We start from the raw sequence: 25,830 nt of genomic DNA on the forward strand, positions 1-25,830 counted from the left end.
CACGCGAGCTTTAGCGCCACTGACACATCTTCGTTCAGACTGGGTCTTTGACACGCTCACTCATTGAGGGTCACCGAGACATACTAACTCAGATTTGACACGTTCGGCTGGGGTCATGTGTATCACCTGACGGCCGCTGAGAGTCACGGGCTCTCACACTCGCCCACAGACACTACTGTGCACACCAGTCCTTCTCGCACATAATGGGATTTTTGGCGAGGGGGAGAAAAAGAAACAGGAAGAAAGTGTGAAAAGGAAGTACTCCGTCACCTTGTATCCAAAATGATGAGCAAGAGAAACAAAACTAACGACGTTACTTTGTGGGAGGACCGGAGCGGTGAGGGAGGTGGAGTTGGACCCGGACAGGAGAGCAGCCAGACAGGTCCGTAGCCGGTCCGCGGGTGGTGGTGTCCACGGTTTGTGAGTCACGGCCTCCGTAACAGACACCCCGCAGTGCCCGCTCCCACGCACTTGCCCAGCACAGGGTAATCCTGGCTTGAGGGTGCTACATCCGGTGTGAAGGAGGAGAGCCTAGCGTGAGGGACAAGGAGTCTGGTGTGAGATTCAAACAGCGGTTTTCCCACTGTAAGTGTTCCGAAGGTACAGTTACCTGACGCGGTACCCGGACCCCCTACAACCCTGTACGGTCGGCTGCATCATGCTTGGCCTCCCGGAGGGCCTTGCCTACATCCCGTCCCTGCTGGTCATCTGGTCCGCCGCTGCCTTTATCATCTCCTATGTGACGGCGGTGAGCCTTGGCCACGTGGAGCCGCTGGTGCCCTACATCAGGTGAGAACGCCTCTGCCTCCCTAAGCCGGTTGAGCGCCGCATCGCGCCATGCTGCCGCTGTCTAAGAAGTTTACTCACGATGGCCACTGGCACAAAGGCTGCTGACCTTGGGAGCTTGCTTCACCATAGTATTGGTCGTGCCCATCTCTGGTCATATCGGAAACTCCTCGAGGTTCTGAATAAGACGCGAATCTGTCTGCACCCACTCAGAACCTTGGCCCTTTGTATTTTGTTGTTCGGCAGGAAGTGATGTCAAACTCCTCGCTTCAAATGGTGTAGGTTTATTCCGCAGTAAACACGAGCTACACACTGTATATATACTGGATGTGCGGTGCATGTGAATATTTGGCAATTACAAATGCACCATATCATATATAAAACACAGATTAATGTCAACCAGCTAGTTCGTCTTTGCAAAACAGCAGTGAATAGTGCGTGTATGTGTACTACATAAAATAAAGTGCGCAAAGGAGAAGGAGTGCAGTTTCCATCCAAGGAACTCAGTGGTTAGTGATGTCATTCCATTTAAACAGTGCTTTAAATAGGCCTCCTTCTTTCATGAGTACTATACAAACGTTAAATTGTACTAGATGTTATTGCGCACAAAACTGTGTAAATCATTTTATGTATGTTTACCTGTCCTAGAGCCACGTGTCATTTCCACATATTTGTGTGAATAACTTTAACTATGTTGACCTATCATAATGACATATGTGTCCTTTCCACATATTAAGGTGTAATATATGAACTTTTAGGTGACACAGTCTGACAAGATTTTCAAAACAAAAGGGAAGCACTTTTGGTTGGGATATTTTAAGTGCATGCGTTAAAATTGACGTTGCTAATGTTCAGTTACGTGCCGGGGACGAATTAAACCGCAGTTATACATGCTTCTCCCCTGCAGCAATTAGAAGTGCCAATCTACATAACACTTTTACCAATTCTTTCAGAAATTAGGCAGCACTTGACAATTGTGAGGAGAGCGCTTGAAAGGATTTCCTTTTCTCTTTTTGAACTGTGCAAACTGGTTTCCTCACTTTTGGCTCACAATACAGAGCATCACCTTTACTTCACGTCAAATTTGAGGAGATTCATACATGAATTATTTTTGCAGCGTGGGCCCAGGGGCTACTAAAAACTTGGCTCATTTACTATCGATCCTTCTGCTACACTCCATGATTGTACTTGCCACGGCGAGCTGCGTGTGCCTACCATATAAGTAAGGGCCCCAGGGTCCTCTGAGGACCTCAGCTGCCGCTATCACCTGATTCCCTGCTGCACAGGTCATCTGAAGAACTCACAATCTGGAGTAGTTTAGAGTGCTCCAATATGCAGGTCTGGTTACTAGTTGCGAGATTAGTCCATCAAGCCTTTCTGGAGAAAAGCACTGAGTAGTGGTCACTCCAGGCAAGTGAGTATGGTGAATGAGCGTTAAAAGCTTGCTGCTTGGGAAGCTGATATGTAGGATATATCAGTTGTGTGGGACCAAACACGTGTTGGTAAAGGTCAAGGGATTTCAGTAAGGGGAGGTTACACCTTGTGGTGCCATGGTCTGCGAGGTTGAACCAGATGTTGATGTTACAAAATCAACAAGGTGATGGTTGGAATGCTTGAATTAATCTCAGCCACTGGAAATTGCATGGGCCGCATACCAATCCATTGTTTTTTGCCCACCATGCCACCCCAGTTTGGACCCAGCCCAGTCTTGGCCCTGATCCCCATTGGAAAAGTCCAGCCTGAACTGCCAGGCCAGGTCCTCCCTGAACCAGAAACAAGCATCCTGGGTCGGTTTTGGGGTATCACCCCTCATCAGCCAGGCTAGCTTGAATCCAGTGGCAAAGTGAGCCTGGGATCCACGCCTGGGCATACCAGGCACATTAAGGGCAGCAAATGTAAAAACAACAAGGTGATGGATGGAATGCTTGAATTAATCTCAGCCACTGGCAATTGACTGGGGACGCATCCCAATCCATTGTTTTTTTGCCCATCATGCCACCCCAGTTTGAACCCATCCATATGCATAAGGGTAGCATGGTCAAGACTGATTTGCTGTAGCACGAAGAGTTGGGTTTACTAGAGCTTTGTGTTGGTGGTCATATTGGGTGGCAGGGTCATGGCATGAACAGGCATGAACAGGCAGTCATGAGGAGCCCAAAACGTCACGATTCTAAACCAGTGCACTCATGCACTCTGATTCCAGCCAATGGTCCGAAATCTGGGGAGGCGCCTCTTGGGGATCAAGGACTCACTCTAGCATAGGCCAGCAGGAATCAGGCTACTCTCTGTGTGTATATGGAGCTCATTTCCATGGCTGCAGCATTTAGCAAGGGGCCACATGGGCATGCAGGGACACAGGCTGCAGGGAACACCCTATATAGGAGCACTGCTTTGTTATCTTCCTCCATGAATCTATACTTCCTTTCTGGCCTTGGTTGCAATGTCGTGCCACACTATGGCATTTGTTGAGATATCAATAACACCTTATGAAGGTGTAGGTGATATTGGAAGGGTTTTAAAGTCTTCAGGCCCTTCCTACGGAATGCCCCCTCTGGTGAACTTCCACCCATCCTCTCCATTCTACAGTTCACAAAAGCTCTAAGAATAATGCACCTTCAAAGTCTTGAAAACGCATAATTTTTGGGCTGTAAACACTGTTATTTTGTTATGAGTATTTGTTCAGCTCAGAACTTGCCCATTTAATTCCTGTCAGTCATACTTTTAAACCATCCTCTGATTTTTTTCTAACGACTACAGGTCAAAGTGGCTATCTAAAGACAAGATGAGCTATATTAATATTTTGTTAATAAGATAGAGCATCGAATCATAACAGGATAACAAGACAAAAGATATATCTTAAGAGATGCACTCCTTGTACTCTGATGTGAAGATGGTGTTCCTGAAACTGAAGCATAAAACTATTTAAGTAACTATAAATATTGACTAAACCCTCTTGAGTATTAAAAAGATATATAAGAACCTTATATCTTATAGTAATATGCTCTCTGATTCTCACTGGCTTTGTATCTTGGTTGTTTTTTGTACAGCTGAAATGTAATAAACAAACAATAATGGGCCAGATGTAGCAAAGGATTTGCGCTTCGCAAACGGCGAAATCGCCGTTTGCGAGGCGCAAATGCTTCTTTACTATGCAGAAATGCATATTGCGAGTCGGGACCGACTCGCAATATGCATTTCAGAATCGCAAATAGGAAGGGGTGTTCCCTTCCTATTTGCGAGTCTGAGTGGTATGCAATACCATTTGCGACCGCGTACGCGGTCGCAAATGGTATCGCAGTTACCATCCATTCAAGTGGATGGTAACCCACTCGCAATTTGGAAGGGGTCCCCATGGGACCCCTTCCACTTTGTGAATGGACCCCAAAATATTTTTTCAGGGCAGGGAGTGGTCCAAGGGACCACTCCCTGCCCTGAAAAAATACCGAAACTAAAGGTTTCGTTTTTTTTTTAAAGTGCAGCTCGTTTTCCTTTAAGGAAAACGGGCTACACTTAAAAAAAAAAAAAAACTGCTTTATTGAAAGCAGTCACGAACATGGAGGTCTGCTGACGACAGCAGGCCTCCATGTTTGTGAGTGCCAATACTCGCTATGGGGCCGCAATTTGCGACCCACCTCATGAATATTGATGAGGTGGGTCATTGCGACCCCATAGCGAGTTGCAGTCGGTGTCTGAGACACCGTACTGCATACGAATTTGCGAGTTGCAAATTGCGAGTCGCATGGACTCGCACTTTGCAACTCGCAAATTTTTACGTTGCTACATCTGGCCCAATATTCTGTAGTTGTTGCTATGACTACTGCATTCGTTGTAACACACACACACACACACACACACATACAAACAAACACGCATATACCGCACACACATACACACACGCACACACATATAAGGAATATTTAACATTCTTTGATAGAGGATTTTCCACATTTCCTCACACAAAAAACCAAGAAAGTAATCACTAACAACTTCAGATATACTAGATACAATGTTAAGATAGCTCAGACTTCATTTTCCCAAACATGACTGTTAGAAATGGGGTCTCTAGTTGGCAGAGGCATACACCTTTGTCCAAGTAGGGACCACAATCCTAGTCAGGGTAAGTCACACACAATCCAAATTATCCTGTGCCCACCCCCTGGTAGCTTGGCGCTGAGCAGTCAGGCTTAACTTAGAAGGCAATGTGTAAAGTATTTGTGCAATAAATCATGCAAAAACACAGTGAAAAACACCACAAAAATACACCACACAGGTTTAGAAAAATATAAGATATTTATCTGAGTAAATTAAGGTCAAAATGATCAAGATTTTAATAAGCACAAGTTGAATGAAACATCACTTTTGCAATGATAAGAATAGTCTCAAGACTTTAAAAATCAACAAATGTCTCTTGTGTGCACAAAGTACCTGGTAGGCATCAAAATTACACGCACAGAGTCCACAGAGGAGGAGATGCGTGGAAAAAGGAAGGTGTGCGTCCTATTTCTGGACATGTACAGACGATGTGTTGATTCTTCCCATGCTGCAAGGGCTTTGCGTCGATTTCCGTCGCGCAGTGTTGGATCCTCACTGCGATGCAGGGTCTTTTGATATCCAGGGACGATGCGTGGGAATCCTAGGCGTGCAGGACGAAGTCACAGGTGCTGCTTTGATCCAGTGGGCGTTGTGTCGGAGTTTCTGTCGCACGGCAGGCGCGGTGTCAATTCCTCACGCAGGAAGTCAGGCTGCATCATTCAGGTTCGGCGATGCATCAATCCGGTGGAATGTGCATCAAATTTCCGGTTGCAAGGCTTGCGTTGCGTCAATCTCCACTCGGGAAGCCAGGCTGTGCCATTCCGGGTCAGCAATACAGTGATTCTTGCACCCACTAGGTAAGCTATGTGTCGATTCCGGCAGGCTGTGCGTCGATTTTCACCACACAAGGAGTCCATTTGAAGAGTTGAAGTCTTTTTGGCCCTGAGACCTCAGGAACAGGAGGCAAGCTCAATCCAAGCCCTTGGAGAGTGCTTCTCAGCAGAGCCAGAGGCCAGCAAGGCAGCAGGGCGGCAACAGCAAGGCAGCAGTCCTTCACAGCAAAGCAGTCCAGGTGAGTCCTTTGGGCAGCCAGGCAGCTCCTCTTGGCGGATTGCATGATCTGGTTCAGATTGTCTGTCCGAGGAAGTGTCTAAATTGGGAGGGTCAGGGACCCAGTTTATATAACCAAAAGTGCCTTTGAAGGGGGGTAGACTTAAAAGAGTGGTTTTGAAGTGCACAAGGTCCCCTTTCAGTACAAGTCTGTCTGCCAGGGTCCCAGTAGGGGGATTGCCAGTGCTTTGTGTGAGGGCAGGCCACTAGCCTTTGAAATGTAAGTGTCAAGCCCCTCCACCCTTCCAGCCCAGGAAGACCCATTCAGTATGCAGACGTGTGCAAGTGTCACTGAGCATCATGTGTTTGTGGTTGTGTGGGTGAAATGCACAAGGGAGCTGTAAACCAACCCAGCCCAGACGTGGATTGGAGACAGGCTGTAAGGCACAGATGGATTTTAAGTGCAGAGAAATGTTCACTTTCTAAAAGTCAAAAGGGCCTTTCTAAAATAGTAATATAAATTCCAACCTCACCAGTAATTTGAATTTTGTATTACCCTTCTGGCCATACTAAATATGACCTGTTTACCCCTTTCTGATTAGAATCTACCACTCAAACGGTATATGAGGGTAGCCCTAATGGTAGCCTATGAAAGGAGCAGGCCTCACAGCAGTGGAATACGACTTTAGGATTTTTCCACTACCAGGACATATAAAACACTAGGTATATGTCCTGCCTTTTACCTACATAGCGCCCTGCCCTATGGATTATCTAGGGCCTACATTAGGGGTGACTTATGTGTAAAAAAAGGGGAGTTTAAGGCTTGGCATGTACTTTTAATTGCCAAGTTGAAGTGGCAGTGAAACTGCACACACAGGCCTTGCAATGGCAGGCCTGAGACATGGTTAAGGGGCTACTTATGTGGGTTGCACAATCAGGGATGCAGCCCAACTAGTAGCATTCAATCTAAAGGCCCTGGACACATGTAGTGCCCTTTACTAGGGACTTACAAGTAGATCAAATATACCAGTTGGGTATGAACCAATGTTATCATGTTTGAAGGGAGAGAGCATATGCACGTTAGCACTGGTTAAAAGGGGTAAAGTGTGCAGAGTCCTAAAACCAGCAAAAACAGTGAAAAAAAAGTGGAGGGAGGCAGGCAAAAAGTTGGGGGTGACTACCCTAACTAAGACTGTCAGGTCTACATGTGTGTCCCCCAGCTGAAAGTGGGGAGAGCTACCCAACCCCTTGGGAGCTCTCATCACTGAGGCAGAAGTATCTGGAGAGACCATCAGTATTGGCATGGTCAGTCCCTGGGCGATGCTCCACCGTAAAGTCCATCCCCTGTAGGGAAATGGACCACCTCAAGTGTTTAGGATTTTCATCCCTCATCTGCATGAGCCATCGGAGGGGCCTGTGGTCTGTGTGGACCCAAAAGTGAGTCCACAACAGGTATTTTCTCAGCTTCTTCAGTGCCCAGACCACAGCAAATGCTCTCTTTCAGTAGCACTCCACTTCTGTTCCCGTGGTAATAGTCTTCTGCTAACAAAGACTACTGGTTGCTCTAGGCCCTCCTCATTCAGCTGTGCTAGGACCGCCCCTACGCCATGTTTTGAAGCGTCTGTCTGCATGATGAATTCTTTGGAGTAGTCAGTTGCCTTGAGCACCGGGGGCTGTGCACTTAGCTTCCTTCAGGGAGTCAAAGGCTCTCTGACAAGCCTCTGTCTAATTCACCAACCTAGGTTGCTTTTTGGATGTGAGTTCTGTTAAGGGGGCCACAATGGTGCCATAACCCTTAAAAACTCTGCGGTAATATCCGGTGAGCCCTAAGAAGGCGCACCTATGTCTGGGTTCTAGGTGGTTGCGAGGCCTCGATTGTTTCAATCATGGCCTGGAGGGGGCTGCACCTTGCCACCACCTACTAGGTGTCCCAAGTACACCACGGAACCCTGCCAAATGTGGCACTTATTGGACCTTAATGGTCAGGCCTGCCTGTTGCAGGGTCTGAAGCACCACCTTGAGTTGGAGCAGGTGTTCTTCCCAGCTGGAACTATAGACGGCAATGTGATCTAGATAGGCTGTACAGAATGCACCCTTGCCAGCTAGGACCCCGTTAACCAGCCGTTGGAAGGTAGCGGGGACATTTTTCAGTTCAAAGGGCATTACTCTGAACTGGTAATGACCCTCAGGAGTAGAAAATACGGATCTCTCTTTTGCCCCCTCAGTCAAGGCGATCTGCTAGTACCCTGACGTAAGATCAAAGCTACTGAGGACTTTGGCAGCACCTAGCTTGTCTACAAGCTCATCGGCTCAGGGGATGGGGTGAGCATCTGTCTTTGTGACTGAGTTGAGACCCCGGTAGTCCACGCAGAACCTAAGCTCTGGCTTGGCACCGGGAGCGGCAGCCTTGGGAACCAACACCACTGGGCTGGACCAGGTACTGCTGGCCTTTTCAATCACCCCAAGAGCCAGCATCTTGGCAACTTCCTCCTTGATGCTGGACCTCACCTTATCTGAAACTCTGTAAATGTTATTCTTTACAGGGGGACTTTCCCCCATGTCAATATCATGGATGCACAAGTGTGTGAGTCCAGGGGTGAGGGAAACAGGGAAGAGAACTGTTTCAATAATTGGTAGCAGTCTCCTCTCTGAGCTAGAGACAGAAAGATTGACACCCTCAACTGGCCCATCACCTTCCTTGGCAGACAGGAGGTTGAGGAGAGGCTCACTCTCCTCTTCTATACCCTCATCTGTCACCAGAAGCATGCTGACTTCAGACCTCTCAAAATGAAACTTCAATCTGTTCTGATGGAGCACCCTTTGGGGGTTTCTAGGGGTCTTGAGGTTCTCTACGTAAATGGCCTCCCCTTCTGCTTTTTGATCTTGAGTGGGCCAGTCCAGTGATCCTGGAGAGCTCTAGGCTCTACTGGCTCTATTACCCATACTTTGTCTCCAGGTGAGAATTCTACCAGTGTGGCCTTCTGGTTGTTCCATTGCTTCATCACCTCTTGACTGGCATTGAGGTTGCTCTTGGCCCGTTTCCAGAAGCGTTGCATCTGGTTGCGGAGGGCAAGCATGTAACTGACCACACCCTGGGGGGGGTTTCCTGGGAGCTTTCTCCCACCCCTGTTTCGCTATACTTAGGGGTCCCCCGACAGGGTATCCATAGAGAAGTTCAAAGGGGCTGAACCCAACCCACTTTCTGGGGCACCTCTCTATAAGCAAACAGAAGGCATGGCAATAGGACGTCCCACTTACGCCTCATGGCCTCCGGCAAGCCTGTGATCATGCCTTTTAGGGTCTTGTTGAACTTTCCACAAGCCCATTAGATTGAGGATGGTAAGGGGTGGTGAACCAGTAGGTAACCCCACACGCATCCTACATGGACTTCATGTACGCAGACATGAAGTTTGTGCCTCAGTCAGACTCAATCTCCTTTGGAAATCCCACACGGGTAAATATCCCCATCAGAGCACTGGTCAGCACTGGTGCAGTCCCTGTGCTTAGCGGGATTGCCTCTGGTTAGCGGGTAGCATGGTCCACCAAAACCAGGATAAACCTGTTGCCTAGGGCAGTTTTTGGCTCCAAGGGACCAATGATGTTGATGCCCACCATTTCAAAGGGGATGCCAACGACAAGGAGTGGGACCGTGGGGGCCTTGAGCCTTTTCCCTTTCTTCCCACCGGCCTGGCAGGTTGGGCAGGACCTACAGAAAATATCTGAGGCCACCCGCATTCGGGTCAATAAAAGTGGGTGACAAGCCTGGCAAAGGTCTTGTCTTGCCCCAAAATGTCCCGCCAAGGGGATGTTGTGAGCCAAACCCAGTAGGAAGGCCCAGTAGCACTGGGGGACTACCAGCACACTTGCTGCCCCAGCTTCTGGCACCTTAGGGTCACTGTAAAGGAGATTATTCTCCCAATAGATATGGTGATCACCAGAGGCTTCACCTGCTACCTGGGCCGTGGCCTGTCACCTCAAACCCTCAAGAGCTGGGCACTCTTTCTGCCCTTCGCAGAATTCCTCCTTGGTTGGCCCACCCTCAGCTTGCCAGCCAGCAGGCTCAGGCAGGTTACCAAGGGTGGCAATGTCCTCCCGAGTTGGCTCAAGGGCCTCCTCCTCTGGGATCCCGTCAACCACCGCGGAAACTTATGGGACCAGTTTCCAGTGCCCCTTGCCCGTTCCTTTTGCAGCTGTCTGGGCCATTGTTCTAGGCTCCAGATGCCCTTGACTCCCTTCCCGGGCAGCCATGGACCTTTTGGTCTTGCAGATCCGCTAAAGCAAACCTAGCATCTCCAGGTGAGACCTGAGCTCCACCTCCTTCCAGGTAGTATGCGCAAGGTAGTTGCCCAGCAGACAATCTACAGGCATGGCAGGACTCACAGCTACTTTCAGAGTACCAGAGACCCTCCCCACACAAAGGGAACGACAGCCACTGGTAGGTGACTCTCACGATTGTCAGTGACTATGACCTGGTGGAATGTACTGGGGATGACCTGCTCTGCTGACATCATCGGACCCCCGACAGTAGTCATGCTGGCTCCTGTGTCACACGGAGCCTCCACCCTTTGCCCATTAATGGTGACCCACTGCCTATACTTAGAGGTGTTTGCAGGCATGTGGGCTTTTAACACCCTTTACTCATCTCCCAGGGATACTAGTGTTACCTCTATCTGCTCCCCAAAGGTATCTGGGACTACCTCCTCCCCAAGCACTATGCTAGGCAACCCAGGTGTCTGCCCTTCAGTGGCAGACTGTGCCCACATTGGACACTTGGAGTCGCCCTTGTAGTAACCATACTTGGTGCACTCTAAACATTTGGGTACAAATTTCCCTTTCTTTTTATCAAAGAACCCCGGGTTCATTTCAGAATCAGGTTGGGACTGGTTACCACCACCCCCTGGGAATTATTTTGGGGGCCTTTTGAGAACTCCTTATTTTTAAGTTTTTCTTCCCCCTCTTTCTTCTGATGGGAACCCTGACCACCTTTGTGGGTGTCCCCCCCAGATACCTTTTTGGACATTCTGGTGCTAGACATTTGTCCGCCTCCTCAGCAAGCTTCCTAGGATCCGTCAGCTTACTGTCAATCAAGTGCTGGCACAACTCTGTAAAGCAAACTCTGAGCATATGCTCTCTCTGGATCACATTATACAACCCCACATTGTCATCTACTTTACTGCCCGCACCCATCCATTCAGTGCCTTACTGGAATAATCAAAAAAGTGTACCCAAGTTTGTGCAGAGAGTTTGGTGCTGTCCCTGAACCTCTGGCGGTACTCCTTAGGGGCAACCCCAAACTTTGCAATCAAAATGGCTTTCATGAAAGGGTATGTGTTCTGATCCTTTGGGTCTAATGTGAGGAGCCCCTCCCAATAGCTGTAACATGTTTCCACAGACCCGTCCCCCATTGATCTTCAGAAACCCCATGGGCCCTTAGTGCAACTTCATATACAGCAAACCATTTATCAATGTCATCTCTCACCACATAACCTGGCACTACTTCTTTGGGCATACAAACCTTCCTTTCTCCAGCAGGTCCTGCATGTATGCTGCCACCATCACTACTGGACTCAGATTACCTAGACTTGAGGTCCAGCTCTTCGAGACTCAGTTCATGAGCCAGAAGAAGTTTCTTTTTAGCCAAGACTCTCTCAGCTGCAGCCTCAGCTCTCCTTTCCTCTGCCTCTCTCTGAGCTTTCATTTCTTCTGCCTCCATGTTTAACCTTGTCATTTGCAGCTGAAATTCTCTCTCTTCTCTCCTTTCCTCTGCTGTCAGGTCATGACTAGAAACACTGCTCCCTGGTTTGGCAGGGGGCACAATTCCAGGGTTAACATCCCCCACTGCTGGTGTCAAATCCTCTGAGGGGCCATCCTCTGCCTCCTCCACCTCAAAATCGTCTTGTGAACGGGCTTCTACCCAGGCCCTCAGCACCTTTTGGTACTCCTCCTTCCTGGATGCAGCCCGGGTAGGTACTCTCATCCCCTTGCAGAATCCTTCAGCTGGCTGACAGTGTATGTCTCCAGCTTGGCTAGGTGAAACTCTCCAGCTCCTACTTGAGACCCAGCCAGAGACATGTTGTTTGAGGATTAGGTTAAAATATCAAGCAGGAAAAACGAAATTGTAGAAAAAGAGAAAAAAAAATCAAGTTGACCTTTAACTGTGGGTAGGTAGTGTACACGTAGCTATTGTATGTCACTGCACAAATACAAGTCCTATCCTCACCGCTGATCACCAATGTTAGAAATGGGGTCTCTAGTTGGCAGAGGTATACACCCTTGTCCATGTATGGACCACAATCCTAGTCAGGGTAAGTCACACACAATCCAAATTATACTGTTCCCACCCTCTGGTACCTTGGCACTGAGCAGGCAGGCTTAACTTAGAAGGCAATGTGTAAACTATTTGTGCAATAAATCATGCAAAAACACAGTGAAAAACACCACAAAAATACATCACACAGGTTTAGAAAAATATAAGGTATTTATCTGAGTAAATTAAGGTTAAAATGATCAAGATTTGATAAGCACAAGTTGAAATATCACTTTGCAATGATAAGAAGAGTCTTCGGTCTTTAAAAATCAACAAATGTCTCTTGTGTGCACAAAGTACCTGGTATGCATCAAAATTACACAGAGACCGTAGAGGAGCAGAAGCGTGGAAAAAGGAAAGTGTGCATCAGATTTCCTGACGTGCACAGACAATGCGTTGATTTTTCCCACGCTGCAAGGGCTACCTGTCGATGTCCGATGCGCAGCCTTGATCCTCACCGCGATGCAGGGTCTTTTGACACCCAGGGACGATGCGTGGAAATCCTGGGCGTGCAGGACGTTGATCCGGTGGGTGATGCGTCAGAGTTTCTGTTGCAAGGCAGGCACTGCGTCAATTCCTCATGCAGGAAATTGGGCTGCGTCATTCTGGTTTGATGATGCGTCGATCCGGTGGGTTGTGCGTCAAAGTTCTGGTCGCAATGCTGGTGCTGTGTCGAACTCCACTCGAGGAGCCGGGTTGCGTCTGGGTCGGAGATGCAGTGATTCTTTCACCGCTAGGCAGGCTGTGCGTAGATTCCAGCAGGCTGTGCGTCAGGTTTCGCCACACAAGGAGTTCCTCTGAAAAGATAAAGTCTTTTTGGCCCTGAGACTTCAGGAACAGGAGGCAAGCTTAATACAAGCCCTTGGAGAGTACTTCTCAGCAGAGCCAGAGGCCAGCAAGGCAGCAGGGCTGCAACAGCAAGGCAGCAGTTCTTCACAGCAAAGCAGTCCAGGTGAGTCCTTTGGGCAGCCAGGCAGCTCCTCTTGGCAGGTTGCAGGATCTGGTTCAGTGTCTATCCCAGGAAGTGTCTAAATGGGGAGGGTCTGGGACCCAGTTCATATCCCCAAAAGCACCTTTGAAGTGGGGGAGGCTTCAAAGAGTAGTCTTAAAGCGCACAAGGTCCCCTTTCAGTATAGGTGTGTCTGCCAGGGGGTTTGGCAGTCCTCTGTGTGAGGGCAGGCCACTAGCCTTTGAAATGTAAGTGTCAAGCCCCTCCACCCTTCCAGCCCAGGAAGACCCATTCAGTATGCAGATGTGTGCAAGTGTGACTGAGCATACTGCGTTTGTGGTTGTCTGGGTGAAATGCACAAGGGAGCTGTCAACCAGCCCGGCCCAGACGTGGATTGGAGACAGGCTGTAAGGCACAGATGGAGTTTAAGTGCAGAGAAATGTTCACTTTCTAAAAGTCAAAATGGCCTTTCTAAAATAGTAATATAAATTCCAACCTCACCAGTATTTAGAATTTTGTATTACCCTTCTGGCCATACTAAATATGACCTGTTTACCCCTTTCTGATTAGAATCTACCACTCAAACGGTATATGAGGGTAGCCCTAGTGGTAGCCTATGAAAGGAGCAGGCCTCACAGTGGAATACGACTTTAGGATTTTTCCACTACCAGGACATATAAAACACTAGGTATATGTCCTGCCTTTTACCTACACATCACAGTGTCCTATGGGTTACCTAGGGCCTATCTTAGGGGTGACTTATATGTAGAAAAAGAGGAGTTTAAGGCTTGGCAAGTTCCTTTAATTACAAAGTCGAAGTGGCAGTGAAACTGCACCCACAGGCCATGCAATGGCTGGCCTGAGACATAGTTAAGGGGCTACTTTTGTGGGTGGCACAATCAGTGCTGCAGGCCTACTAGTAGCATTAAATCTAAATGCCCTGGGCACATGTAGTGCACTTTACTAGGGACTTACAAGTAGATCAAATATGCCAATTGGGTATGAAGCAATGTTACCATGTTTGAAGAGAGAGAGCATATGCACTTTAGCACTGGTTAGCAGTGGTAAGGTGCACAGAGTCCTAAAACCAGCAAAAATGGTGTCAGAAAAGTGGAGGGAGGCAGGCAAAAAGTTGGGGGTGACCACCCTAAGACTTTCAGGTCTAACAATATCTTAACTTTCAGTATACTTCTAAATTGTTCCCCACCAAATTCTCATGGGGAATCAACTGTTCTCCAAACAGTTCATGAATCCAAATAGCCGCAAGTCCTGGGCTGCAGCACCAAAGAATCACAATTGCCTAGCAAGGACCCCGTAGAACATGAGAAAAATTGTATCTAGTGATTCAAAGTGTCAGCCACTAACTCCAAATAATGTGAGAGTTAATAGATTCATGGGTAATGTAGTTTTGATGTTGGGTGCCAACACATAGGGCCTGATTTAGAGTTTGCCAGAAGGGTTACTCCGTCACAACTGTGACCGATATCCCGTTCTCCAAAATAGGGAAACAGCAATTACAACCCGGCTGTTACCACGGATGGCCTTTACCACGCATGCACCATTACTACGAATAGCCTTTACCAAGCATACCATTACAACAAATTATCTTGTAAAGGTATGCATGTTAAGGGCTATGCGTGGTAATGGTGGGAAAGGCTATTGGCGTCGTTAGAGGACCTAGAGAGATAATTCCGTTTCCTCTGAAGGACCTACGCCGCTCCTCCGAAGAGCTTACTATTTGTCGTGGAGAGGGAGGTAAGGGGATTGTGGTGGGGGGGTACTGTTTCAGGGCTTGGGTGGCAGGTGGGGTATAGTTTTAGGGCATGGACGGGGAAGGTTGGGGACAGTTTTCGGGCTTGGGGCAGGGGTCGTTAGTTTTGAAAAGAACTGGAGACTGGAGGTGGTCGCGCCAGGGTATGGTTTTAGGGCTTGGGGCAGGGAGCGTATATTTGTTAGAAAGGCTGGGGGCCATGGGGGTCACACTACTGTAGACTGTGGTTTTATGGCTTAGAGCAAGGGTTGGGTAGTTTTTAGAAGGGCTGGAGGCTGGAGGGGGGAAGGGTGTCGCACTGGGGTCTGGTTTTAGGGATTAGGGTAAGGGTTGGAGATTTTTTAGAAAGGCTGGGGGCTGGGGGGTGTCACGCTGGGGTCTGATTTTAGAGCTTAGGATAGGGGTTTGATTGGGTAGTTTTTAGAAGGGCTGGGGGATGTGAGGTCCTACTGGGGTCATGTTTTAGGGCTTAGGGCAGGGGTTGGGTTGGGTTGTTTTTAGAAGGGCTGGGGGCTGGGGAAGGGTCACGCTGGGGTCTGGTTTTAGGGTTCAGGGCAGGGGTTGGGTAGTTTTTGGAAGGGCTGAGGGTGTCATGCTTGGGTCTGGTTTTAGGGCTTAGGGCAGAAGTTGGGTCGTTTTTAGAAGGGCTGGGGGATGTGGCGCTGAGGTCTGGTTTTAGGGCTTAGGGCAGAGAGTCGGGTGGTTTTTACAAGGGGTGGGGGATGTCGCTCTGGGATTTGGTTTTAGGGCTTAGGGCAGGGGTTGGGTAGTTTTTCGTAGGGCTGGGGGATGGAGAGGGTCGTGCTGGAATCTGGTTTTAGGGCTTAGGGCAGGGGATGGGTATTATTCAAATTTTTAAGAAGGGCTAGGGGCTGGGGGAGAGGGTGTACCGCTGGGGTCTAGTTTTAGGGCTTTTGAAAGGCTGGGGGCCAAGGGGATGTCGCGCTGAGGTCTGGTTTTAGGGTTTAGGACAGGGGTCAGGTAGTTTTTAGGAGGGCTGGGGGACCAGAGGGCGTTGCACAGAGGTCAGGTTTTAGGGCTTAGGGCTGGGGTTGTGTAGATTTTATAAGGGCTGGGGGGTGGGGGTCTCACTGGGATCAGGTTTTAGGGCTTAGGGCAGGGCTTGGGTTGTTTTTAGAAGGGCTGGGGGATGGTGGAGGGTCACTCTGGGGTCTGGTTTCTGGGTTTAGGGCAGGGGTTGGGTAGTTTTTAGAAGGGCTGGGGACCGAGTGTGTCATGCTTGGGTCTGGTTTTGGAGCTTAAGGCAGAGGTCAAGTCATTTTAGAAGGGCTGGGAGATGTCGTGCTGAGGTCTGGTTGTAGGTCTTAGGGCAGGGGTCGGGTAGTTTTTACAAGGGCTGGGGGATGTCGCGCTGGGATCTGGTGTTAGGGCTTAAGGCAGGGGTCGAGTCGTTTTTCGTAGGGCTGGAGGGGGTCATGCTGGGATCTGGTTTTAGGACTTAGGGCAGGGGCTGTGTATTTTTTAAATTTTTCAGAAGGGCTAGTGGCTGGGGGAGAGGGTGTCACGCTAGTGTCTAGTTTTATGGCTTTTGAAAGGCTGGAGGCCAAGGGGGTGTCGCACTGGGGTCTAGTTTTAGGGCTTAGGACAGGGGTCAGGTAGTTTTTAGAAAGGCTGGGGGCCAGATGGTGTTGCACTGAGGTCTGGTTTTAGGGCTTAGGACAGGAGTTAGGCAGATTTTAGAAGGGCTGGGGCACAGGGGGGGTCGTGCCGGGGTCTGGTTTTAGGGCTTATGGCAAGGGGGCAGGTATTTTCTAGAAGGGCTGGGGGCAGGGGGTCGCACTGGAGTCTGGGTTTAGGGCTTAGGGCAGGGGTTTGGTAGTTTTTAGAAGGACTGGAGTCCGGGGGAATTGGGGGAGGGGGTTGTCACGCTGAGGTCTGTTTTTAAGGCTTTAGAAAGGCTGAGGGCCGGGGGTGTCATGCTGGGTTCTAGATTTAGGGCTTAGGGCAGGGGTTGGGCAGTTTTTACAAGGACTGGGGGGGTAGTTGCGCTTGGGTCTGGTTTTAGGACTTCGGGCAGAGGTTGGGTAGTTCGTAGAAGAGCTGGGGGCCAGGAGGAGGTGGTGGGTTGTCACACCAGGGTCTGGTTTTAGGCCTTAGTGCAGGGGACTGGTATTTTTTAGAAGGGCTGGGGGCCGGTCGGGGTGGGGACGCTGGTGTCTGGTTTCAGGGCTTAGGGCAGGGGTCGTTTCCTTTTTTGCTCTGTAAAGCACTTTTTTAGCTTTTAATTTACTATTGGTACATGGCCGTCTGCCATGTTAGATCAGCGTATTAAAAATGGTGACCATGCATGACTGCAAATGCACATAAATGCATCATGATGCGCACAACTAAGAATGTGGTTTCTACGAAGATCTTCTGTTAGTTGAGTGACTTAACCTGCTTACTCCCTTGCTCCTCTTTAGTCTAGATATAACTTCTCCACCAGATATCTCTTCTGTCTCCCCCAGGGCGTCCCTTTCTGCCTCTCTGGCTTATGTGTTTAATAGCAGTTCATTTATTTTTTCTGGTAACATGTATGCATTACCTAGGTATACAATTCATGTTTGTATCTCTTAAACCATATGACTTTGTCATTTTACTTTATCTTGTCCAGTAAGTGTCATAATATGACTGGGAGTCTTTTAAATCGATACAACAAATAAGACAAATAATCAAAGCATACCTGAGTGAGAGTGAGTCAGTCAATATACAATACATTCTACATGTTGGTGCCCACATAAGAATAAAAGGAAGTAAAGGCGGTCAGGGATCTTTCCTAAATGCAGCTCATACAGATTAGTGGATCGTGAGACATACTGAAACTTAGGGTCTGATTTACATCTTGGCAGAAGGGAATACTCTGTCACAATCGTGACGGATATCCCATCTGCTGTATGACGATCCCATTAAATCCTATGGCGATTGTGATATGGCGAACGGGATATCCATCACGTTTGTGACAGAGTAATCCATCCACCAAGAACTAAATCAGGCCCTTAGTGTCTACAACATCAGGAGATATCAAGTGTTGTAGAAAAGCTGAACACCTATGCATAGATTTCATGCAGGCCTTTCATTTGAACTGGAATCACACCACAATCTCCATGCAGAATACCCTTTCCCAACACTCTCTGCATCATCTCAATAATGGTGATCTCAGGTCTAGATCATTGATTCCCACCTGTGGTCCGGGGCCCCCTGGGGGTCCGCAAAACTTCCTCAGGGGATCAGTGACTCCTTAGAAAACTAAATATTACCAGATTAATAATTTGTACATAAATAAAGTGGCTAAATGTAAAATTGAAAAATGTAAAACGTACTGTAAATGTCAAGGAATTCGCAATTGGAGGCTAAAAATTAAATTAGCATTAGTAATAGATTGATTTGTGAGAGTGGTGCAGATGCATCAGACAGAATATAGTATTGGCGATGTGTGGCTTCATTTGAACTTAGTAAAGCTCCAATCTTCCCATTAACAGTTTTATTTATTTATTTATATTTGTTTGCAAATTAAATAAAATGCGTTGTCATTTGTGTATGTGTTTGTTGAATACATGCTTCAGTATCTTATGTGCATTGGTTTGCCATTCCAATCATTAACAATGTTTAGGCTGGGTTCCCGCCCTTACAGTAATGAACCAGTGGAGGGTTCCCAGGTTCCAGTAATGATTCAGTGGGGGTCCACAGAAGTCCAAAGGTTGAGAACCACTGTTCTAGATTAATTGCGTACATCATGCTACCAGGCAACAACACTAAAAGACGCCACTGCCTTCCAAGACAAGGCTATTCTCCTTTTCACTAAGATCAATAGCATGTCAATAAATTCTCAATAAATTTACAAATGCATATCTTTGCTTTAGTTCTAAGTAGCTAGCCCCACTCCAGGAGATTGGGCCCCACCTCCAAATATTTACCTGTATAATCATTTATCAGTGAACGAACCCGTGGCTAACTCTGAGCTACAAATCCACAAACCCAAACCATATAGTAAAAAGCTTCCTTCAGACTCCTACATTTAGGATGTGTATTAGGGCCCCAGGGATATATTTGAGCAATTCCAGCAGGTGCTAAACAGGTCTGATGTATGTAGTGAATTTGCAAGTATTTGAATCTTTCGTTTCTTCTGATCATTTTTGCATATTCAAACATGCGAGACCATTCTTTATCCGTAGGTGACTGTTAAGATTTTTACCCTCTGCCTCCTCCTGACCACTGTTATATCAGCATAGAACACCGTCATGGTTATGTCTGCCTGCCCCATGCGTCAATAGCATAGGTAAAGCATCTCCATATCTGACCCCCATGTTAGTTGTATAGCTCTTCCTAAGGCATCAAATGTAGTGAATTGGCTTACACCCAGGTCATAAACTTCTCTAAGTGATTCAAAGAAATACAGTTACCTGACACTGTGTAATTCCCCCAACGTTTCTATACCCTGATCAGCTCATGGAAAAATATTGAGTTCTAGCAATAGCTTTAAATCTGGGGGGACATCAAAGAGGTATCTCTAGGGAATATGCTGTCCCTAGCTTCACTAGCTTTAAGTATTTTCACCAGCACCACTGCACGCCATGCAAAGCTCTATGGTTGTTAATTTCAAACTTCTGTATAGATCTGTTCCTCTACTCCTGTTTCCCCTAAGTGCCCTCTGCATCATCTACTTCTCCAAACCATTGCAAAGATGTATGCAATTTCTCTGAGTAATAATAACTTTCAAAATTACGGGCACCCATTTCTCCTGTGTCCAGCAGGCCCATGTTCCTCCCTGAAGAGAACCCTCTCCTGCCCACAAATTACCCTGAAAAGGAGGAAGTTTAATTCCCTGAAAATTGACCAGCGATCTTCAAGGGAAGGACCGAGAAGTAATATAACAAACGAAGAAGGTTTACCACCTAAGTGACGGGAACCATGTCCATGGGGGAAAATGGCAGTCTAGTTCAAAAGGGATCGACTGCTGCATTGATGTCAAGGCCCTGTAAAGTTTACCACAAATAATCACCTATTACCACAAAAGATTCGGACACCCAAATAATTAAACATATCAGGTTCCCATCGATGGGTAGAGTCCAACAGGGTCCAATGTACTTGGGGACGTTGGAGACGTTGTCTCTCAGGGGAAAAAGACATGATTTTCCCCAATTAATTTTCAGACCTGAAATTTTCACAAAGTCAGTTAGAACCTGCATCACTCCTCGTAAGCTATATGTGAGATCTCTCAGGAACAGCAAGGTATCATCCTCATATTGTAAAATGATATGCATCTCCCAGAAGCTGCATGCCCCATTCTTGCACCTTAATATGTAGCAGGGCCTTTCTGGCTTCTCAACATCAGCTTCCTTTCCATATTCTCTTTAAATTCGAAAACATTGTTCTTTTAAACCTTCCCTTGACTAACTCTCTTCCCCCAAGCTTTCCTCCTTATTTACTGTACATGCTCCCTGTTACGATATCTATTCTTCATCTCAATTTCTTCGAGATAAATCCCTCTGCTCTGCAGTGCCAGAATATCAGTGTTAGAGTATCATATGAGATAAGTATCATCTACAATAATATAGCCCCATTAGAGACATAGAAATGCACTGACCCTGTTATGAGTACCGGCCCTATTCTTTGCACTGTGGTGAGAAACCTGTGTATTTCTCTTGATTCTAACATATTTTCTAACTCCTTGGTAGCAAAGGTGGCAAGTTCTTGTTTTTTCTAATTAAAAACACTTTGTTACACTATTCTGTTTATTAAAAAAAGGGGTAATGTCTCCATAATGAATGCTCCAGTTCAATCTCAATGGGATTATGGCATATCATTTATCTATCTGCTCCAGAAATGCATTCAAGTGGTTCAAAATGCAGCTGCCCGTCTAATTTGCAAAGTACCCACACACCACTGCATCTCTACCATTCCAAAACAGTTACTTTGGTTGCCTATGTGAAGTAGAGTTGTTTTGAAGCAGTGGTCATTTTCCACAGGGCTGAGCCTTACCTGGTTCTATAGCATTTACGTTGAATTGCCATTAAGATGTAGCTGTCAATGTCTTTTACCAAAAACCATGACTTTCAGTGATGCTTCTTTTTCCATTGCTGAATTCCCTTCCAGTGAACCTGTGGTTGAAATCTTTGATAATTTGATTCGGGAAACTTTTAAAAACTTGCCTTTGCAATAGAGTGGTCAGTGGCCTGTGTCATTGATTGGTTATTTACTGCCATAAACTGCGGTGTAGGAGTGCTCTATAAGTAACCTATATAATAACAAAAACAAGGGATGATATTTTGGTAAACAATATCTAGGACAATACTTCAGTATATTTATGTACATGATATTCTAACATATAACCAGTGGTAGCCAGTGTGTCATGGGCCCTAGTACAAGGAAGGAAATACACCCAGGCCTCTGTTTACACTGTGAAATACAGCAAAAATCAGATTTTAATAGACCCTCAGGTCTGTGGCACTGGTGCCACTGCACCTGCTTCATCAATGGAAAGGAGGACTTTGCGAACAACCTCAACAACCACTATGTGCAGTCCTGCTTTTGATCTTTTTGTTTCCTGGCCTCCCAGCACTGGAATGCATTGGACCTGCCTGCCCGCTCTTCCTCTAGCTTCCCTATGTCACTTAAAGATTACACGGGCTTTAAATGGACCGGGTCCCTCAGGGTCTCAGACCTGATAGTAATTAAGGCCCTATATTCATGTCCTTAACTTTACTGTCAATAACACTCTGTGATTTCTGAACAAAGAATGTAAAACTGTTAAGGAAATCCATGTCAATGATTTAGTTCTGGTTTATATTTCACGTTTTATTTAACTAGCATTCCCTGAGAGTGTGTGTTATTTCCAGGATGTTTTGTTTCTGGGTTTTTTGTGTGTAGCATATTACTCTTGTGTAATGCGTATTTTGAATTGAGTCACTTCCAGATTTTTATAACAGGCCATCATGGTTAAGAGCTCTGGAGTTGAGGCTAAAGGCAGTATGAGTTTATCACAGTGTCTGTTAGTGGGCCAAAAAGATATTCAGAATACTTGGTCATTCAATCCTTGGCATCTCTGTAGAGTGCACAGGGCAATGGTCCCATATTGCATCTGCAATTCTGTGCGAATGTGTACGAAGGAGGTACACAGCTGTCAAAATATTAACAAGGCAAAGGAAAATGAAGTGCTTACAGGTGAGTGGGTCTGTTGTGTGTTTGGGGGGAGGATGGGGTGAAGTGAATGAGATGCCAAAGTGCACTCAGGAGAGAGTGAAAAGAGGGCGCTGAAATGGAAAGAAATGAGATGTAAAATATGGAGATGGGCGGCATACAGAGAGAAAACGGACAACCTCTTTAACATAGATTAACAACAAAAGGCGTTTTTAGGTGTATCTCAGTTGTTGTGTTATGCATATGAAAGAAGAGGAACCAAAATTACAGTTATTCAGTTTGTGTATTTACGCCACACCCTTTTATAGGCACGCTCCTTTTAGAGATCTCTCATATCTTGTATTCATTACCTTATGTCATGCCCTCATACTCGCCAATATTTTATGTTTATGACTTGTAACCCTATGTTGCAGAAAATATATACGTATAGTATTAATTTTGTGCTAAAGCGCCATACAAGTTCAATAAGTGCAATGACATGAAAGTGCGACTACTTAGAGAGCGTTTTTTCAGTCCCAACTCACAGATTGCCTGGAGCAGATGGGTGTCCCGGTAATCTCTCTGATGCGCTAGCAGTCTCCTGCGGCGAAATGTGGCAACGGAATGTCTCTTTCTTCTAACCAGAATGAAACACCCACGCTTTATTTGCCCGCATGAAATTCAAGACCAGTTGCACAATGCACTTAAATTGCCCGTGTTTTACTGCTCTTTGTGCTTAAAAAATTGGACTCTTCTGTTACTGACATGCCAAGCATGAAAAGTATTTCTTGGAAGTGCTTGATATGATACAAAACAAGGGCTCTCCATCTTTTCTTCCAGGGTGAACTACCGAGCAATCCCGCTACATGGGCTGTGTGCCCGGGTATTTCCCAGGAGGGTATTTTCCGTGCAGCTCCTGGGCCTTTCCCTTCACTTCTACAAACTTTAGTTCAACAACTGTGTAATTAATACAATGTGTATGCGTGTGGAATTGTGTACTTCTTTCGTCTGTTAATGATTGCAGTCCATAGAGTTACCTGTTCCTCCCTCTTGAAATAAATACTGTAAATGGGAATAGAAAAGAAATACTATATGGAATAAAGTACCCGTATTGTACATTATTATATTAGAAGGATATTGCAAATCACTGAGGAGTTCCATGCCCCTATAAAGGAATGAGACAGAAGGGTGAGTTCCTATAAAAGCAACCCCCAAGATGACTGCCAATAAATGGCATGGAGTACTTTATTCCTTGTAATACATGGTCACACCATTACCTTTCCCACAAGCCACTTACATCATTGGTGCCTAGTTCTTTCATATGAAAGAGAGAGAGAGAGCATATTTGTAAACATGAAGAATAACTTTGGAATATCATCACATCTTTGGCACGTTCATAGCTGTCTCTGCACCCACCCGCCCTGGTCCTTGAGGAGGATGCTGGTATTTGTACTCAGACAGGAGGAAGTTAGCACAATGAACAGCTACTTCAGATGACTACTCTCATTAAAGTACTAATATGGGTTCTCTATGATGTGAAATGACAGGCAGAGAGCATTTTGCAAATTAAACATTAGTTATCCTGTAATTGTGCAAATGTACATGTAATCACAGCGGCAATTGTGGTCATCCATCTCCTGATGTAATTTAACATACGCACATAAAGACATTTGCCCCAGCAGTGATGTGCTGCACATCAGCCTTTGCCATACAACATAGCCTTCACAATACTGCGTATGACTCCTTCACACTGCATCACTGCATCCGCTACCATGCGGCAGTCCGTGCCATGCAAGACCCCCATGTGCCCCACAGCCGTGCAGCTCACCCTGAAACCCCGAACTGCACAGTCTAAGCCAGTGGTTCCCAAACTGTGCGCCGCGGCTCCTTGGTGCGCCGTCAAAATTAGCCAGGGGCGCCGCACACAGTCTGGAAACCACTCGGAGGTGCTTTTAATCGGTAGCTTTTCACCGTGGTTTTGGAAACAAAACCCCCTGCATTAATTATTGTGACCAGCGGAGGGCGCCAGAGTACCATTAATAATATCCCTATGACAAAAGAAAAGAAACCATTTAAAATAAATGGTTTTCAGGAACCTGAACGAGAGAATTAAGAAGTCAAACTGTAAATAGTGTAGGTACAGGTACAGGCTGGGATTACGTTCCCCCACCCGCCAAAAAAAAGTAACATAATGGGGAGCCGTGGCCAACACGGCCAATAGGTCAAAGGAGCCGGGGATCGAAAAAGTTTGGGAACCACTGGTCTAAGCCAATGGTTCCCAACCTTTTGACTTCTGTGGACCCCCACTTTATCATTACTGGAACCCGGGGACCCCAATGAATCATTATTGGAATCTGAAGACCCCACTTAGTCATTACTGAAAACTGTGAACCTAATATGCTAATATTATTTAATTTTCTAAACAGTCATGGACCCCTTGAGGAGGCTTCGTGGACCCCCAGGGGTCCCTGGACCACAGGCTGGGAACCACTGGTCTAAGCAGTACTGGGCACTGTTTCTTGCGGTGCTCTCTGGCTTGCTGCATGTCTTTTTCCTGTTGCATCGTCTGCTACTGCCACTGTGTTCTCTCCCCTGCTGTTCCGCTATGCCACTCTTGCCATACTACTTTTGTTTCACACTATCCCCCGTCACGCTGCACCCCATTCCTACCTGTCACGCTGTACCCCTTCCCCACTTGTAATGCTGCACCCCACCCCTACCATTCGTGCTGCACCCCATGCCTACCAGTCAGACTGCACCCCATACATGCCTGTCTCGCTGCAATCTGCAGTACCACTCCATGCAGTGCTCTGTCCCACACGCCTTGATGCACGAGCACCCTTGTATTTGGAGTGAACTGGTAACCCTACTCCCGAGTCCCATAATTCCCAGGCCATTGCAAGAAACAAGGTCACGTGTTTTGCCCTTAATACTCTCTCTACTCTTTAGAGCGGCAGTTCTAGTTTTATCTGATTATTGGCAAATTCACGTACTTTTTGGCTTTCTGGATCCCGTGGTCACTTTAAGAAGCCTTTTCATCGGAAACTCATGATTTAATCCTTTAACGTATAGTGTGTGCCTCAAATTTAAACTTTTAAACTTAAGCAATATTTCTGTTTCATAAGGGGTGGACCGGTTTCACTGCACCGCTAAAGCAGACCTATTGCGTTTTATTTTGCACTCGCTGATTGCTTTTAATAGCTCTGTTTAGTATTAATTGTTTTTTGTAGTGCTCTTCACATTGTGCTTTTAGCAGATATTAGAAAATTGCTAATAATGAAAAGGAGCAACAGAATCTGGAAACAGGTGAATAACTTGCTCCATATAACAATTCCACATGGTCAAATAACTTAAAGCAGCTAAATTACAGTTTATCAAAATACGTATTTACTTGTGAGCAAGAAGCCTTTGTGTACATTGGAATAATAGCCGACTCTGGCCCCACCTCAGTGGTACTGTTGTTGTGTTGGTTTGTTTACAAGTAGGGAAGGGCAAGTAATACTCTGCCCACTTGCGGAACTACGCGGAATTCGGCAGAGTTGTTCGGTAACTCAATGGAATTCCGCGTAGTGAAACTTTGCAAGCTCCGCTCAAGCCTAATTGTTTCTTCCTGCAGGTGGGCAGAGGCATAGCAAGAATACCATAGGACCCAAATGCAAGCACAGAACATTGGCCCCTCACTATCGTAAGCCCGGGTGTCACTACACCTCCTGCACCATTTCTAGCTCTACCTTGCAGACGAGAGACTAGCACTGACAGCTAGCCACCTCACCTCGAAACCCCCCTGTACAGGGCCTTCCCCTGTACCTTAAATGAATA

At 46.7% G+C, this 25,830-nt stretch overlaps 1 protein-coding gene across 1 annotated transcript in view; it reads left to right on the forward strand.

Annotated features, from left to right (window-relative positions):
- The first annotated feature begins 376 nt into the window (after positions 1-376).
- Positions 377-25,830, forward strand: part of DRAM1 (DNA damage regulated autophagy modulator 1) — a 234,533-nt gene continuing 209,079 nt past the window's right edge. The window contains exon 1 of the mRNA XM_069228974.1: positions 377-789. Within this exon, the coding sequence (XP_069085075.1) occupies positions 659-789 (131 nt within the window). The 5' untranslated portion in view covers positions 377-658. The remainder of the gene's footprint in view (positions 790-25,830) is intronic.

Source organism: Pleurodeles waltl, chromosome 4_1 (genome assembly GCF_031143425.1).
Source record: "Pleurodeles waltl isolate 20211129_DDA chromosome 4_1, aPleWal1.hap1.20221129, whole genome shotgun sequence".
Taxonomy (NCBI): Eukaryota; Metazoa; Chordata; class Amphibia; order Caudata; family Salamandridae; genus Pleurodeles; species Pleurodeles waltl.